This window comes from Anser cygnoides, chromosome 5 (genome assembly GCF_040182565.1).
Source record: "Anser cygnoides isolate HZ-2024a breed goose chromosome 5, Taihu_goose_T2T_genome, whole genome shotgun sequence".
In the NCBI taxonomy this organism is placed as follows: domain Eukaryota; kingdom Metazoa; phylum Chordata; class Aves; order Anseriformes; family Anatidae; genus Anser; species Anser cygnoides.
In genome coordinates, this window is record NC_089877.1 from 59,275,569 (window position 1) to 59,290,267 (window position 14,699).

At 40.3% G+C, this 14,699-nt stretch overlaps 1 protein-coding gene across 1 annotated transcript in view; it reads right to left on the bottom strand.

The window, feature by feature from the left end:
* The window catches only part of SYNE2 (spectrin repeat containing nuclear envelope protein 2), a 182,192-nt gene that overhangs the window by 32,862 nt on the left and 134,631 nt on the right, over positions 1 to 14,699 (bottom strand). The window contains 9 exon segments of the mRNA XM_066998468.1: positions 3,175 to 3,330; positions 5,318 to 5,443; positions 6,191 to 6,385; positions 7,784 to 8,018; positions 9,386 to 9,480; positions 10,722 to 10,869; positions 11,210 to 11,364; positions 11,722 to 11,850; positions 12,519 to 12,698. Of these exon segments, the coding sequence (XP_066854569.1) occupies positions 3,175 to 3,330; positions 5,318 to 5,443; positions 6,191 to 6,385; positions 7,784 to 8,018; positions 9,386 to 9,480; positions 10,722 to 10,869; positions 11,210 to 11,364; positions 11,722 to 11,850; positions 12,519 to 12,698 (1,419 nt within the window).

Consider the following 14,699-nt stretch of genomic DNA (forward strand, 5'->3'; position numbering starts at 1 on the left):
GTCTTGAAATAAACCAGCAACAAAAAGATCTATCTTTTCTCTTGAAAACTGTGGATTTTTTCCTCAAACTTACATTTGCCACGATGGATAAACAAATTGTCTAGACAGGGAAATTAAGGCCTGATGCTACCTGAACCAGCAAAGTTAGTATTACTGCTCTACCATCTCAGAAAGGAGTAGGGTCAGTCTTCTACTAGCTAACAGCACTTATTTCTTGCCTAGGGGTTTGAAATATATATATTTATATTCATTTATCCACTTTGGTGGATTCCTGTAATAAGACATATGGGAGAAAGAAAGTGAAAAGTGGTACAAGTTCTATCAAAACAACATGAAACTAAAGAACACAAACAGGAAACCTCTTGTCCTCACCAATACACCTTGTGTAAGTAGGACTGAACATAACAATTCGCTCATCTTGGTTACAAATAGATACTACAAATACCATCCTACAGCAAGAAACATTTAGTGTGTATCCCCCTTCAGATTTAATGTGCACCTTATACAATATATGACTCCTGAAAATGCTGTTACTGATTCTCTTAGTCTAATCTCTAGCACTATTTTGTACCTCTGAGTGAAGTTTAAGTGTTTAGTGCAGAAGCACTAAAGACCAGCTCCAACTAACATTGGGATCGAAATGCGAGGCACCAAGTCATCTCCCATCATATTGCTCTTGTCCTTTAAATTCTGACTTTTATTTTTAAGGAGGGGATGGGGAAGTGAATCAGACTACTAAGTCTTTCATGCTGATCTCAGTAAAGAGATGAGGGCACTGTCTTGGGGGGGGGGGGGCAGGGAAACAGTCTCCAAAGTTCATATTTGGAAAAAGTCTCCTGGAGACTCCAGGTACCTAAGAAACTCTCCCTAAGCCCTAGGAGTGCCTCTGCTTCTGGGGTGTCCACTTGTATCCTCAGCCTCAGAGGTACGAAGGGAAATCTCATCTTTCCTCCATGAGTTGCAGCATCCCCTGTGTGTGGAGGTTAGTTAACTTCATTAATAGAAGAGACTATGCATGTCAGCACAACCATCGCTAAAGCCTGAAATGACCCCAACTCTGTTTTTGCTTGCTAAGCCTGAGGCAATGCAGGATTTTCAAAGCAGAAAACACCTTTTGGTTGGCGAACCAATACAGATTGGGGGTAAAACAGGAATGAGTCAAAAAATCCCAGACAAGCTTCTAGGAGCATGAGCCCTTCAAGCCATGCCTTGCTTTGAGCACTTTCTCCTCAGACCAGCTGCGCTGGTACCAGCTCCAGTTTTGCATCCATAATGCAACGTAGGAGCTCTCTGGGCATTCCCAAGGGAGGCTAAAAGTATATCAGGGATCCGTCCCGTATGCTAGTGGTTCCCTAGGACAGGATACTCACCCATATGAACAGTTAAGTCTTTGACCTACATGTACCTTGCAAGGGCAGCTATGTAAACACTAATCCCTTGAGTGCATCTGCTCATTAACCGTGTTTGTGTCCCAGCCCAGGCATCTGGCTGCCCTGCTCCCATGGCTGTGACAGCTGCAGTCCCATCTAGCAGCAGGCTTTCACATCTTTCCGTTTATACTGCAGACTGTTTTCACACAGTACATCTTGACTCCTTTAATTTGATAGCCAAAACAAAGCAGCAGGACCCATAAAGTCTGCTCTCTTACACTCATGTCCAGTGCTGAGCATCGATGCAGGCTCTCCAGAGGCTCGTTAAAGCTGTGCAAACATTTCAGCATGTCTCTCTGCTGCAGCACTGAATAGATTTCCTCCCACTATAGATTCCTGTGTATCTAAAACTTGAGTAATATTTATGTCACCCCTTTCTTCCCTCCAAGATAGACTGGCTGAAACATTGTTCCCTCAGGAAATCCAAGTAGAAATTTTGAATGTGAACTGAAATTACTACAGCCAGAAGGATAGGCTGTCGTTGGGTACAGCTGAGGTAGCTCAGTTTTCATGGCTGTTCACCAAACAGCAGACATTTGCAGTTCAGAAAAAAAAAAAAAAAAAAGAAAAAGAAAAAAAAAATGTTATCTCATTTATAAGCTTAACTACAGATTTCCATTAGGAAAATGGCTCAGGCATTACAATTTAAAACTAACAGCCTATACTTCTTGGGAGGGGGTGAGTGTCTGGCATTATTTTCAGAGCTCAGAAACAATACCAGAGAAAACGCTGGTTGTAGATTAACTGTCTAGTTTAAAGCAAAGAGTCTAAATTCTTCTTTCTCATTACAAGGCCAAAAAGAAACCCAAATAACTATTTCATCACACCAAAGTTTGTGAAATAAGTGTAGCTGTTCATTCCTTACTCTGGCTGTATTCCCACTAGCCTTGCTCTACCTTTGCCTGAGTAAGGGCTGGACATGAAATGCTGGGTCTAACTTGCTTCAATACTTCTTTGTAAACTGTGAAATAAAGCTATGGAGTTGTGAGTAACGAGAGGCAAGAGTTTGGCTTGCTGACATGTAGAGCCATCCAGAGCAACTTAAGACCCTGAAGTATTTTGCTTCCAATCCTGTTAACATGGCAAAGTAAACACACATTCAAAGTGCCTAATAATCTAATGAATCAAGTTCATGTGACTTTGATGGTAAATTCTCCCCAGCAATTTTACATGCAGCACTAAATTAAGTGTAATAAAAACAAGCCACAAAGAATGCAAACGTTTCACAGTCTTTTACTGCAACAGAAAAGACAAGCCAGTTCTTAAAGTGTTTAAACCCAAGAAGTAAGCATTTAAACACATTTAAGTTTCCTTTATCAACTCTTCTGGCATTCTTTCACATCAGATTGCAGAGACCTCCCCCTTCCTTTCCCTGCCTCACCCCCTCAGGCAATTCCTGTGTTTATCTCTGTCTCCCTCCCCCCAGCCCCAGTCCCTTTGGCAGCCCGGAACAAAGCCACTTATTCCAGTAAACAGCTGCATTTGGGCTCCATGCATTTCAGACACTTACTAGTTACAAAGACTTTGCAAAAAAAAAAATTAAAAAAATCACAGCACTATGACTAGGAAACAAAGGGTAAAAATTCAGCCCTGGTCAGCTGTGCCAGGAGAAGCCCCATCCGCACCCAATACTGCAAAAGTGAGCCAACCCCAAAAGAGATCCCATTTGCTAACCTGCTCCCCGTTTACATCCAGGCCCTCTGAATACCTTGCTATAAAAGCCCAGAATACCCAGAAAACTTACTCGTAAGCAGAGTTCTTCCCACTGCCTGTGCAAGTGTTCAACTTGTTCCTTGAGCACCATCATGTCCTCGGTGAGGATGCAGTGCGCCAGCTCCACCTTCATGGCCCGCAGCTCCTTCATGTTGTGGGCCCAGTCCGCCAGCGACTGCTCCAGCTCCTGCATGGAAACGCACCCAGAACAAGCCTTGGCACCAAGCTCCTCTGGTTTCCAAACCTGCTCGCTAATCCCCTGCCTGGCCTGTGGGGGAGGAGAGGAGGGGAATGTGCAATGCTTGTGCAGCACTCTCCGCCTGGACTGGACGGGGTCCCCATGTGTTTGGCTCCGGGCCTGACTCAGAGCCCACTGGAGCCCAGGGCAGAGCTGCCGCTGCTGAATTGCTGCAGCAGCAGCCTCTGCTGTGCTCAGAAGTGCCCAAGTGCTGCTTGACCCCAGCAGCTCCCCATGTTTCAGGGCAGTGTTTGGGGTTTCACATCCAAGAAGAAATGTGACCACTTCTTTCTCTCTTTTTTTTTTTTTTTTTTTTTTGGCCATGCTGCTTCTACCTGCATTTGTTCCAGTTTCAGGTTATTTATTTAAATGCTAAGAAAATAAATTTGGTCCCCTTTGCTAATGAATGACTTCACAGCCACTTCATCAGATTTCTCAGAAATCCGGAGCTTTAATTGCTCATTTACAAAAACACAATTTCTCTCTTCTGCTTCCTTCCCCCAGCTCCCCTTTCCCTTTATAGCAGGGTTATGCACTTTCCCAGTCAGTGCGAAAATTGTCTCCTGAAAGAGACACCACTGCATGCAGCTGGGAAACGGCATATTCCATGAGGCATTAGGTACCTTTTTGCAAGGTGGCCGCTGTCACTGGCTCCTCTAACATAAAGAGCTCTTACATAGAATCCAATTTATCTCATTGTAAAGGAAAAAAAATGTGTTTGCATCAGGAGAACTGTGCTGGGTCTAAGCCGTGTGAGTATTTTCACAGGTCTTTTGATCCAGTCTCTTATCTAAATCCTAAAAACAATTTCTAATCTGCTTCAATATTGGGGGAAATAAATAAAAAATTGAGACTGAAACATTTACATGAGTTCATGAGAAATTACTGCTTACAGATGTGCATACATGCATTTATTTATTTTGAGAAGTGTTGAATCCCTGCATTAATGAAGCCAATGCCAGAATTTGATGGGATTTTGCTAGCTTCACATAAGGTCTAGCCCTGAAAGAAATACAAGTTCATTCCATAAAACATGGAAATGCAGGGAGGAGAAAGGTGCTTTCTCCCTCATACCATTTTGGTCCTGTATTTTATTCTATTGTGATATCTAAGAGCAGCAGCTGCACTGGTACTGTCTGACCCTGATGCCTCTGTGGCCGAATTTCTCTTGCTGGAGTAGGAGGCAGGAGCTGTCTGCTGCCATTTCACAAATAGTTCAGGACTACAGCAAGACTGCTGCTGTGGGAAATGCAGCCTGCACTCACAACGAAGATTTCAGACAGCTGATAATGAGTACAAAGCCTTGGCTCATTAATAAGCTTATTTGTTCCCACTACATAGGTCAACAATTCACTTCATAAAAGAATGATGAAAGACTGACCAGTCCAGACATAATGTCTCCTATCCCTTGGAAATGCTTTCCTTGCCATTTAATTTTCACGGTGTACTATGCGCTGCAAGGGCTTTTGCCACTCCCTTACTCTAATTTTCTTTCTCTTTAATTATTCTTGGATCCCACAGGTGTGCATGGTGCTTTGCAGACTTACAAGGTCTCTTGCCTGAGGAGCTCCCTGTCCAAAATGAATTGGAAAACAAAAAGGAATATTCAGCCATTAGGATGGCAGCCGACTTGAGCTGGGACCAGGGAGTTTTAACATCTTGTTTGAGGAACAGCTTATTTTATAAATTCAGATGGTGGAAATGTAGCAGAAGGAGGAAAAAGTACTAAAACAACAAAATTTTTTTCACAGCAATGATCTTTGTCATACATGCAGATTGGTCAGATGGACTTTGCAGATTGGCAGCAATCAGGATGGTATAAAGGAGAGAAATTCAGTGGCACTGGAAGAGCAGCTAAGATGGAAAATTTACTTTACAGGGATCAGGTGCTGTGCAAAGACTACATCTATATAAATCCAATATGCCTGTTCAATACCTTCATGTGTTCCTTAGCTTTGTAGAGTTCTTCGCTTTCAACTGGAAGTGGATCTTTTATTTCATCCTTCAGCTCTCGCAGCCTGCTTTCTAATTCCTTCGTTTGCTTTTCACAGCAGTTCCAACTCTGCTCGAGGAGACCCAAGAAGTTACAAAAGGTTAAGATCCTTTATCATGACATACTGTACTATATGGATAGGTGAATAGCATCTTCAACAAACTGAAGTAAATAATGGTTATTTGGATTTTCTTTTTGATACATATCATGATCCACAAGAATTCTGTGCATGGATTTACAAAAAAAACCCTTGCACCCTCTGTTATATTTATGGTTTTCCTTACAGAGTATTTTGTTATGTCCAACATGAGAGAGGTTTTTAGCATAAAATTTGAGGCTGGGGATCCTATCAATTGACGGTATTCAATTTTAAGACATACTTATGTGCTCTCTAGCCATAAAAAGAAATGTATTGCTCTAAGGAAATAAATATCATCTACCCTTTTGTTTAGAGGAGGAGCAATGTGTCATGCTAACTCCATCTAGGGCTAAATATCAGCTCAGGCTTCATACCTCAAAGCAAGAGGTATGTTTGGTTCAGGCCATGGGGAGCACGAAAGCAATCAAAGTGGAAACTTCTATCACAGAAACAAATGGATGTCAATCTCATTTGCTTTTGGAGCGGGGGAACCATACTTTTAGCTTCCCATAAGCCCTGATGGCACATGACAGGCGCTTGCCTCAGAAACCCTCTGCAGTGAGCAGCAGCTCAGTGCTTGCTGTGCTGCTACAGAGCTCAGCCCTGGGGATGGTAGGACAGGGAAACTCTTGAGAGAAACATGGGTGCTGCTCCTCCCTGAGGAGGGCATTGTCTACCTGCAGGACGCTGCTGAGCTTCATTTTCATCTTCTCCAGCTGGACCTGGGTGTCCCCCCAGTTCTGCTGTAACTGGCTGAGCTCCTCCTGTATAACAGCGCTGGTCTCAGGATCGGAGTCAATGCGCAACTTCTCCCCAACATCAATGACTGAGGAGTACATGCCCTGCCACCTCTGAAGAATCACTGCCTTACTCTTTAAAAGGAAGAAAAAAAAGTTTACAAGCCGTTCTTAGCAAGCTTTAGAAACACTTCTGGCTGTTCACCTGAGAATATGTGAAGACTCAAAGACTCGCAAAAAATTACAAGGCACTACTTTGTTCACATTTATAGAAGAGTAAATACAGATCTTCTCCTATCTGCTTTTCTAATTTCAGAAAAATCAGAATCTGATCTACAAAACTCTACAACAGTTTTTTACAGACTGAATCTATACAGTGAAACTACAGCAGTTAATAAAAGATGAAATTTTAGTCGTATGAGTTATTAAGAATAAAAAAATATTTTAAATTCTATTAGCATTATATTAGCACCTCTAGCATCAATAACTAAAACAATTTTTTGAGAAACAACAGCCTTGTTAGTCATGACATACTCCAAGTAAGGCATCAATTTTAATTTACCTACAACACAAATTAATCTATAACAGGAGCAGATACGAGCATTGTTTCTTTCTGTAAAGCAACAGCGGGAGGGAAAGGCAATTTGGAGTAGGAAGAAGACGACATTCTGGCTTTTCTCACTAAGGAAATGCATGGGTATTAACTTGTAAAATATACTGAAAATAATCTTTACACAGAAGGAAAAAATAAAGAAATAAATAGTGCTAGCGCCAAATGGAATACTGGTAATGTGTTAATTCATCAACATTAGGTGTGTGGAAACGCAATAAACCTTGGACAGTACAAATAGAGGAGTTTAATAATACATTTTGAAAGGTTTTAGGTTGCCTTAAGCAACCACCAAATTCACTACTAGTTTTTATTTTCTTATAAGAGAAGGAGATGCATAATTAAACGGTAAACCAAGACACCGAAAACAAAGGGAAATATATTTTCCACTGTACATAAAATGCGTAACAAGCTGCTCTGAAGAACTGCTTCCTGGATCTGTGCATCCTGGAGTGGTGGTTCCAAGGACAGACCCGCTTGCAAGTGCTCTATGTTCTGCTCCTGGCACCTCCTGTCCATCCATGCAGGTGTGGGACCCCTTTGGCCTGTCTTGCCACATATGCACCTGCTTCCTTCAGGAAAGCTGCAAGGCCTGCATTCAGGACCCACGTCAGCAAGATGCATGCACACCTAGAGGATACCTGCTGACCATGTCTAATCTTCCAGATACCCTGGATTTCCATGTTCATATCAATATTTTTAAAGCATACCAATTACAATATTTATCATGAAGTTTGTTAGTATAATGAGCCTTTCACAATGTCACTGTTTTCTCATCTATGCTTAGCTTTAAGAAAAAAGACAGCAATTGGTTTTCCCTCCAAAAAGAAGTGATTTTAAAGCTTTTTCCCTTACAGACAGAAGTTAATTATATCTGAGAAAAAAACCACAGATTTTAGATTTATCAGAAAGAGAGACAGTACCTTGAAATCCTGAATTAGGTTTCTGAGGTGGTAAAGGCTATAGCAGTCCTGGCTCTTCACAGCTAGGAGGAAGCCGTTTGTATCAGCAAGGAATCTGCTGAGACTCTGCAGGGAACTCCTGAAGATCTGCCACTGGCTCACAAGTCCATCGATATCTTTCTTCCTCTGCTGAACCAACCGGATAACATTCTGCCACTGCTCTTTCAGCAGTGTGAGCTTGGAAATGAACTCTGTCCTGAAGACAACAGGTGATAAGTGTTAAACTACTTTGACCTTAAAATACTTTGGCTGTGTTTTCCAGTAACTGTGATGGATTTACATTTGCAATATTGTAAAATTCCAATTATAATACCCAACTAAGCAAAAGGTGCTATGCATCCATAAGCTCAGCTCTGCTCTATGCGTTCCATCTTTTAAGCAAAGCAAAAATTTTACATGACGCAAAAATTGACAATGCAAGTCATTCTTGCTATTGTGGTATAGCAATATACGCAGTACAGAAATCACAGAAACAATATGTGCTAAACACTTATCCAAAGAACAAGAAGTGTGACAAGATCTCTCGTTACATTGCAAAAATTGATTTGTGCTTTTAACAGGCTGTAATGGGAAGTTCAACCATCACTGTATCCTACAGTAGTAGGACATAACTGCAAAGTGAAAGGGCTCTGTGTTGTTACTGAACCCATTTGAGCACTTTTTTTGCTTCTCCTACAACATGTTTAGATGATCCATCAGATCTGGATGGAATGGTTAAGACAGCCCCCCAGCTATCCCTTCTGCTTCTCTGCAGGAGGCCATGGCTCCCAGATTAGCTCTTATACAAACAGATGTGTTTGTGGGGTTAGCTTCAACAAAAAATCTAGCAGCTTTGCTTAGTTTAGCCCTACCTTCCCTGGCATCTTTAAGCCAAGCTATGGACTTTACACTGAAGTGGCTGAGGTGAGGACAGTTTTGTCCTGCCAACTCTGTGGAAGCAGCAAGCTCTAGCAGAGAGGAGTAATGTCTTCACAGCAGAAATGCCTGAGGCAGTTGTAGCTCTGCTCACAAACATTATATGCCTCTTCTTACTCTACATTGATTAAGAGAAAAGTATAAGATCATAATAATAAAAAACAGGTTTAGCTCTCATGTTTTGGATTGTATTGCCAATGACTTAATGCACTGTCATTTGAGCTAGCGGCAATGTAAATAGAGTCTCACACCTCTGCACTTCAAAAAGTGGAGAGGTCTGGGAAGAGAAAAAAGGACCTTTATATGCAGCACCCTCATTATTCTCCTGCAAGATGGTGGATTCTCAACCATGCTGTTTTACCAAATGCAGGAAAGCAGCATACAAGGAAGCCTTGTGGCCAGGACCAATTATTTTCTTTTGGCAGAACATCCAGTTACTATCCAAAAAGGAGTTTGAGCACCTGTGTTTCTTTCTCTTTGCACCTCCTCACACTTTTGCAAAATGTGCCAGGGGGTAATTTAAAGAGCAAATCTGGTCAGGAATTTGGGTTTGCATTCTCTAGAGAGCAAATGTTCAATACCGACTCCAAGGAAGACAGCCTATTTACTGAATTAGTAAGATCTTAGGGAGAAAAACATGTGGAATACCTTTTTTCTGCTTCTCCAGATTCCAAGAAGAGTAGAACTTTTGCTATGATAGAATTAAATGTCTGCTGATTTATGGAAATCTCAGTTTGCAGCATCTGAAAATACCATGAGAACAACAGTTTTAACTATTCATTGAATAACCTTTGCTTTGAAAGCTGGTTCTGCTCCTCTAGAGTGACAAAACCTATAATTTTAAATGCTGTAAACTCAATTATTTTCAAGTGCTATCATCCAATGCATCCTAAAAGATTTCACACTTTTTGGATACCAGGAGGAATTTGCACCTGTGTGGTAACCGAAACCAACAGAAGCTACATGTTACAGTTAGTTTGAAGCCTTAAGTTTGTTGGACGTGTTCATGAGAAATGCAGTCTAGACAGAAATCCACCGGAAAGGTATAAAAAAGCTACTATAAAGCTGTATTTACTCTTTACCACACTTGGTTTATAACTAATTGTATTTCAATGGGTGAATTGATTTGGAGAAGTATAAGTAAGAGAGAGCACATAACTTCCTATGGATCCTAGTGAATGTCATTAACATGCAGAGCCTTAACATCCAGTGGAATTAGCAGCAGTACTTTAGGTGTTGTGAAGCTCTGGTCCACTGCAGTAGCAAAACGCTCACCCTAAGAATTCGTGATGTTAAGCATTTACATGATTTTTTTTTACCTCTATTTTGGCTGCTTTTCCCTCTTCCTTGCACTAGAACGAAGCCTGCAGGACACTTTACTTAGAATTACATCCACATGCTATTGCTAGTATGCAATGTACCCACCCCCTCTGAATGGGTAGCCATACACGTGTGAAGCACTCTCTCTCAATAACAATAGCAAGTGCTTGGAAAAATGCCAGTGAAACAGCTTTTCTGCACAAATCTACCAGCTGGTCAAAAAGTAAATATTCTGTGAAAATGTTTTCTTTTAAATGTAGTCCTTCCAGAAACTGGTGAGGTTCCTGCCAGACCGCCAGTAAACTGCCTAAGCAAGTTGCCATTGACAACAGGTGTCTGCACTGTGGGACAGGCACACAGGCAACTAACCTAAGGATCAGAGAAGTGTTGGACTTCCACAATGCAACAGTTGAGGATACAATCCTGAAGGCTTGATCCATACCGAAAGTGATCCTTTCATTTTGGAAAATGATTTTCAAATTTCAGAGTCTTTCTCTGAATAAGTACAAGTTCACATTTCAAAAGAATGAAATGCTCCGTAAAACTTTGCCCAGATCTGATTTCAAAGGGAATAGTATCTTCTAAGGATTTCCCATCACCATTTAAGCTATTTCTCACCCCATTTAAGATATTTCAATTTTTAGAGCTAGCTTTACCGCTTTACCTCATATACTCTCTGTTGCTCCTGCAGTTCTTCAAACCGTCCTGGAATATTTGTCTTCAAGGCCTCTTTCATTTTTTCTAGGAATTTTATCCAGTTTTCACACTTCTGAAAGAATTTCTTTTCATCATTTTGAGTTCCCTCATGCACACTGTAAAACAAAAGAAACCATCAGAAACTATTTTGCTGGTGGTTGTTTTTGTTCATATGTTTGCATATAGTCTAATGTGGTAGTTAGTAATACAATAGTTAAACAGTAGGGTTTTGCTTGGCATTTTGCTACCTTCTTCACCTATGGCATTTCAAATGACTTGGAATAGAACTATCCACTAAATACTCTGGAGAAAACTGGAATGGCAGAAATCCAGCTTGGAAAGTCCCTGAAAAAGCTGTGAACAGCTTGAAATACTTCCCATGCTTTAATTTGATTTTCATTTTTTCCTTACAGAAAAGGAAAAGTTTAGTAGTGATTTTTTGTTTACAATTCAGACCTGCAGAGTTCCAGAGCAGTTGCTGTTTTCTGACTCCACTGCCGAGTCAAGCTCTGCATTTTCTTTAGGGTGAAGTCACTGAGGGGCAGCTTAATGCTTGCTTCATTCAAACTCTCTATGCTTGGAGAAAGGGCAGCAAGCTCCAGTGTATGATTCTGGAAGTAAAAAGGTAAATTAAATGCAACCAAAATGCTAACCCAAAGAAACAACATTTCTATGTTAACAAAGGAAACAAAAAAGTTACAGTTCCCTTAGAGGGGGCCCCCTTTTCCAACAGTATTGAACAGATACTTAAGAGCTGGTACTTGCAGATTCACTTTGTACCCTACATTTAGGGTGACTAGGTAGCTACAGAACAAAGCTGAGGAAAAGTATCTCCCATCAACCCCAAATCCATGTGATTTTCCTCCCCCTCATGCAGCCTGTTTGGCCTGCAATGCACATCTAGAGATTTTTACGTACTTAAATTCTATGGATAACTAACTCCTGAGTACTTAGGAAACTGAACATACCATGACCAGTTCTGAGTTGTCTGTTTCTGCCTCTAGATGGAGGCTATCAAAGGCATCTGTGCAGTTCTTGACATGACCCTCCAGAGTTTCAAGACATTTCTTAAAATCCTCCAGTTGTAAAAGATTGAACTAGGACAAATATTGCATATTTACATTAATTATGAGTCAGTTTAATCTACATATTTACTATAGAAAAAGGAGCAATAAATAATAACCTCAGGAAAACAAACAAATGTTAAATCCAAATTCCAATGCATTTGTAACTCACTTAATGAACTTTTTCACTGTTTGTACTGGACAATGGCAACATTTAAGCCAAAGCAGATATCAAGAAGCAGAATCTCTAAATCCTGAGAGATTCATAGATATATGAATGCAAGAAATGTGGGCGTCTGGGATACCTTTTTTGTAGATTTGGGTTGGTTTTAGATACATTGTGTTCATTCTTATCAAAGCAAACTGAAGCCCTTGGGTTTGTTCCAAAGCATACATGAGAAAGTTTATAACATACTTCAAAGTTCATAATAAAAAAAGGAATCATGTGAGGATATCATACTGCTTGGCTGTAATAGGTCCACTTACAAGGGCTTGTTACAGCAACTGCCTGAAGTTAGGCAGGCAGGAAGGGTGAAACTTGTGTACACCTGTCCTTTTGGCTTCATGTATTATTTTCTTTACAAGGTTGACCGTACCATCAAATTTTATTCTATTGAAATTTCATTTCAATTCAAGAACTACAGGGCTCTAGTGAAGACATTATCTCACATTGACAGCTAATTCACTATTCATAACAATACCTCAAATTCATCTAACTTCCTCTGCAACATCTTTTCCAAATAGGATGCTCTCTGGAGCGGTTGCAGCTTCTCCAGCAGAACGGTTTGTGCAGCTGTCCCAGCTTGCTGTTTTATCTGATCAGCCAACTCTGAAACCTGGGAACGGCATCCCACTATGTTTTGAAGGCCATGCTGTAAATTCTGATGAGAGAAGGAGAAATAAAAAAAAAAAGTCAGCAAATGAATCAGATCTTCATTCATGTGCCACTTTTTTTAGCATCTTTTGTTGCTGTAACTAAGCTCTTTTTGTTGATCTCCTCTGCGAGCCAAATTCAGCTATGGTAAAAGCTTCAGTCTTTTACTCAGAGGATAAAGGGAATTGGGTCCATTGACTCTAGTGCTGGGAAAGGCACAGTTCGAAGTTCAACAGAACACCAGTGACTTCAGGCAGTGGGCTTTATTACTGCTACAGAAGAGATTAGGGAGAGAAATTAGAATATCCCTTTCTACAGACTTGATTTACACTAGCAGCTGAAGAAACTGGCCCATGCTGTAGATGAGAAATGGTATTATGATAAGAACATATCAGTACCTGAGATTCCTCAGTGACTAAGGACTATGTTTTTATTTGTACTACAGAAGTGACGCTATGAGATTAAATTCTAAAGGCAATACAAGGGAAAAAAAAGAAAAACAAACCATTTTATACTTGTTCAATGTGCTTCATTATTTCTTTTGACTTGGACAAAGAATGGCAAGATGTCATCTTGAAATCTACTGATTTTTACAACTGTCATTTACTTTTAGTCATGACTCACCCTAGATTTTGTCACTGTATATTGTCTTTTCTGTGAGTAACAAACAAAGGTTTCTGGTTGATAGCAAAGAGCAGACATGCTTCCCTAAAGACCAAACTGGCTCTTAGTTCCTGACCCTTGCCTTTTGAATCGATCACTCTGTAAACTACTGCTTTAGCAATTAAGCAAATCGTAGAATCATAGAATTATTTAGGTTTTAAAAGATGCTTAAGATCATCAAGTCCAACCATCACTCAACACTACCAAGTCCACCACTAAACTATGTCTCGAAGAACTACAACTACACATCTCTTAAATACTTCTAGGAATGGCGACTCCACCACTTCCCTGGCAGCCTGGTCCAATGCCTAACCACCCTCTCCATGAAGAAATTATTCCTGACATATAATTTAAACCTCCCCTGGTGCAACTTGAGGATGTTTTCTCATGTCTACCACTTCTCGCATAAGAAAATCCATTTTGATTTCTTACATTGTATATTGAACTTTATCTGTATTCATTGTGGTGACAAGTTCAATAAAACCATCTTTCCTGATTTATACTATAGGAAAAGGTTAGAGATTTTAAAACATATTTATTTAAATAATATTTAAAATGCACATGTACTTTCAAATACATGTAAGGTACACCACATCACTGTTCCCCATTCTTCCAACCCACCACTTTCAAAAATATAATAAATTGTGTGTCCTATCCATGCATGTCCTACCATAGTAGGACAGGATCTACAGTGCTAATGGCATAGTAGTGGTGATGCCATGCTTAGTAGCTGCAAAACTCTTTCAAAAAAGTCCAGAAATTGTGATGCCTCTTTACTGACATGTTTACAAATTTGTGTCACAGCCATTCATGGATCAGAAGAAAGTTGAAAGAAGTTCTGGTCTAAGTTTTGCTGCTGTTAGTTGTTTCTGACACAGAAAGAACTATACACGTTCTATTTCCCATAATGTATATTTTTTTTAATTGGCCACATGCAAAATGGGATACTTTGGATTTCTTCCAATATGTGGCTAGAGGTTCATAAAGCACGATGAATCATTGCTCTGTCCTGAAATAAGGATTATTGTATTTCTTTATTGCAGTCTGAAGAAACCAAAAATGTCAGAATCTAACGACAGCTTTGCTACCTAAAAGAGACAAATGTACCCTCTGGTCTCAGCATGAGTTCTCATTTACCTAAAGTCAGAACTGTCTGGAAGGATCTAATGAGCTCAGAAATCTGTGCACTTATCTGACCAGGTCAAAAAAAGGACTAAAATCAAATAAAAACAATTTAAAGAAGTCTGTAGAAGACCTCAGGATGGTCCTATGCGCTGGAAAACTGGTCTTTTTTGTCAGATATTTTTCTAATGGATGTCATCTCTCCTCACAAGCAGCGCCCCAC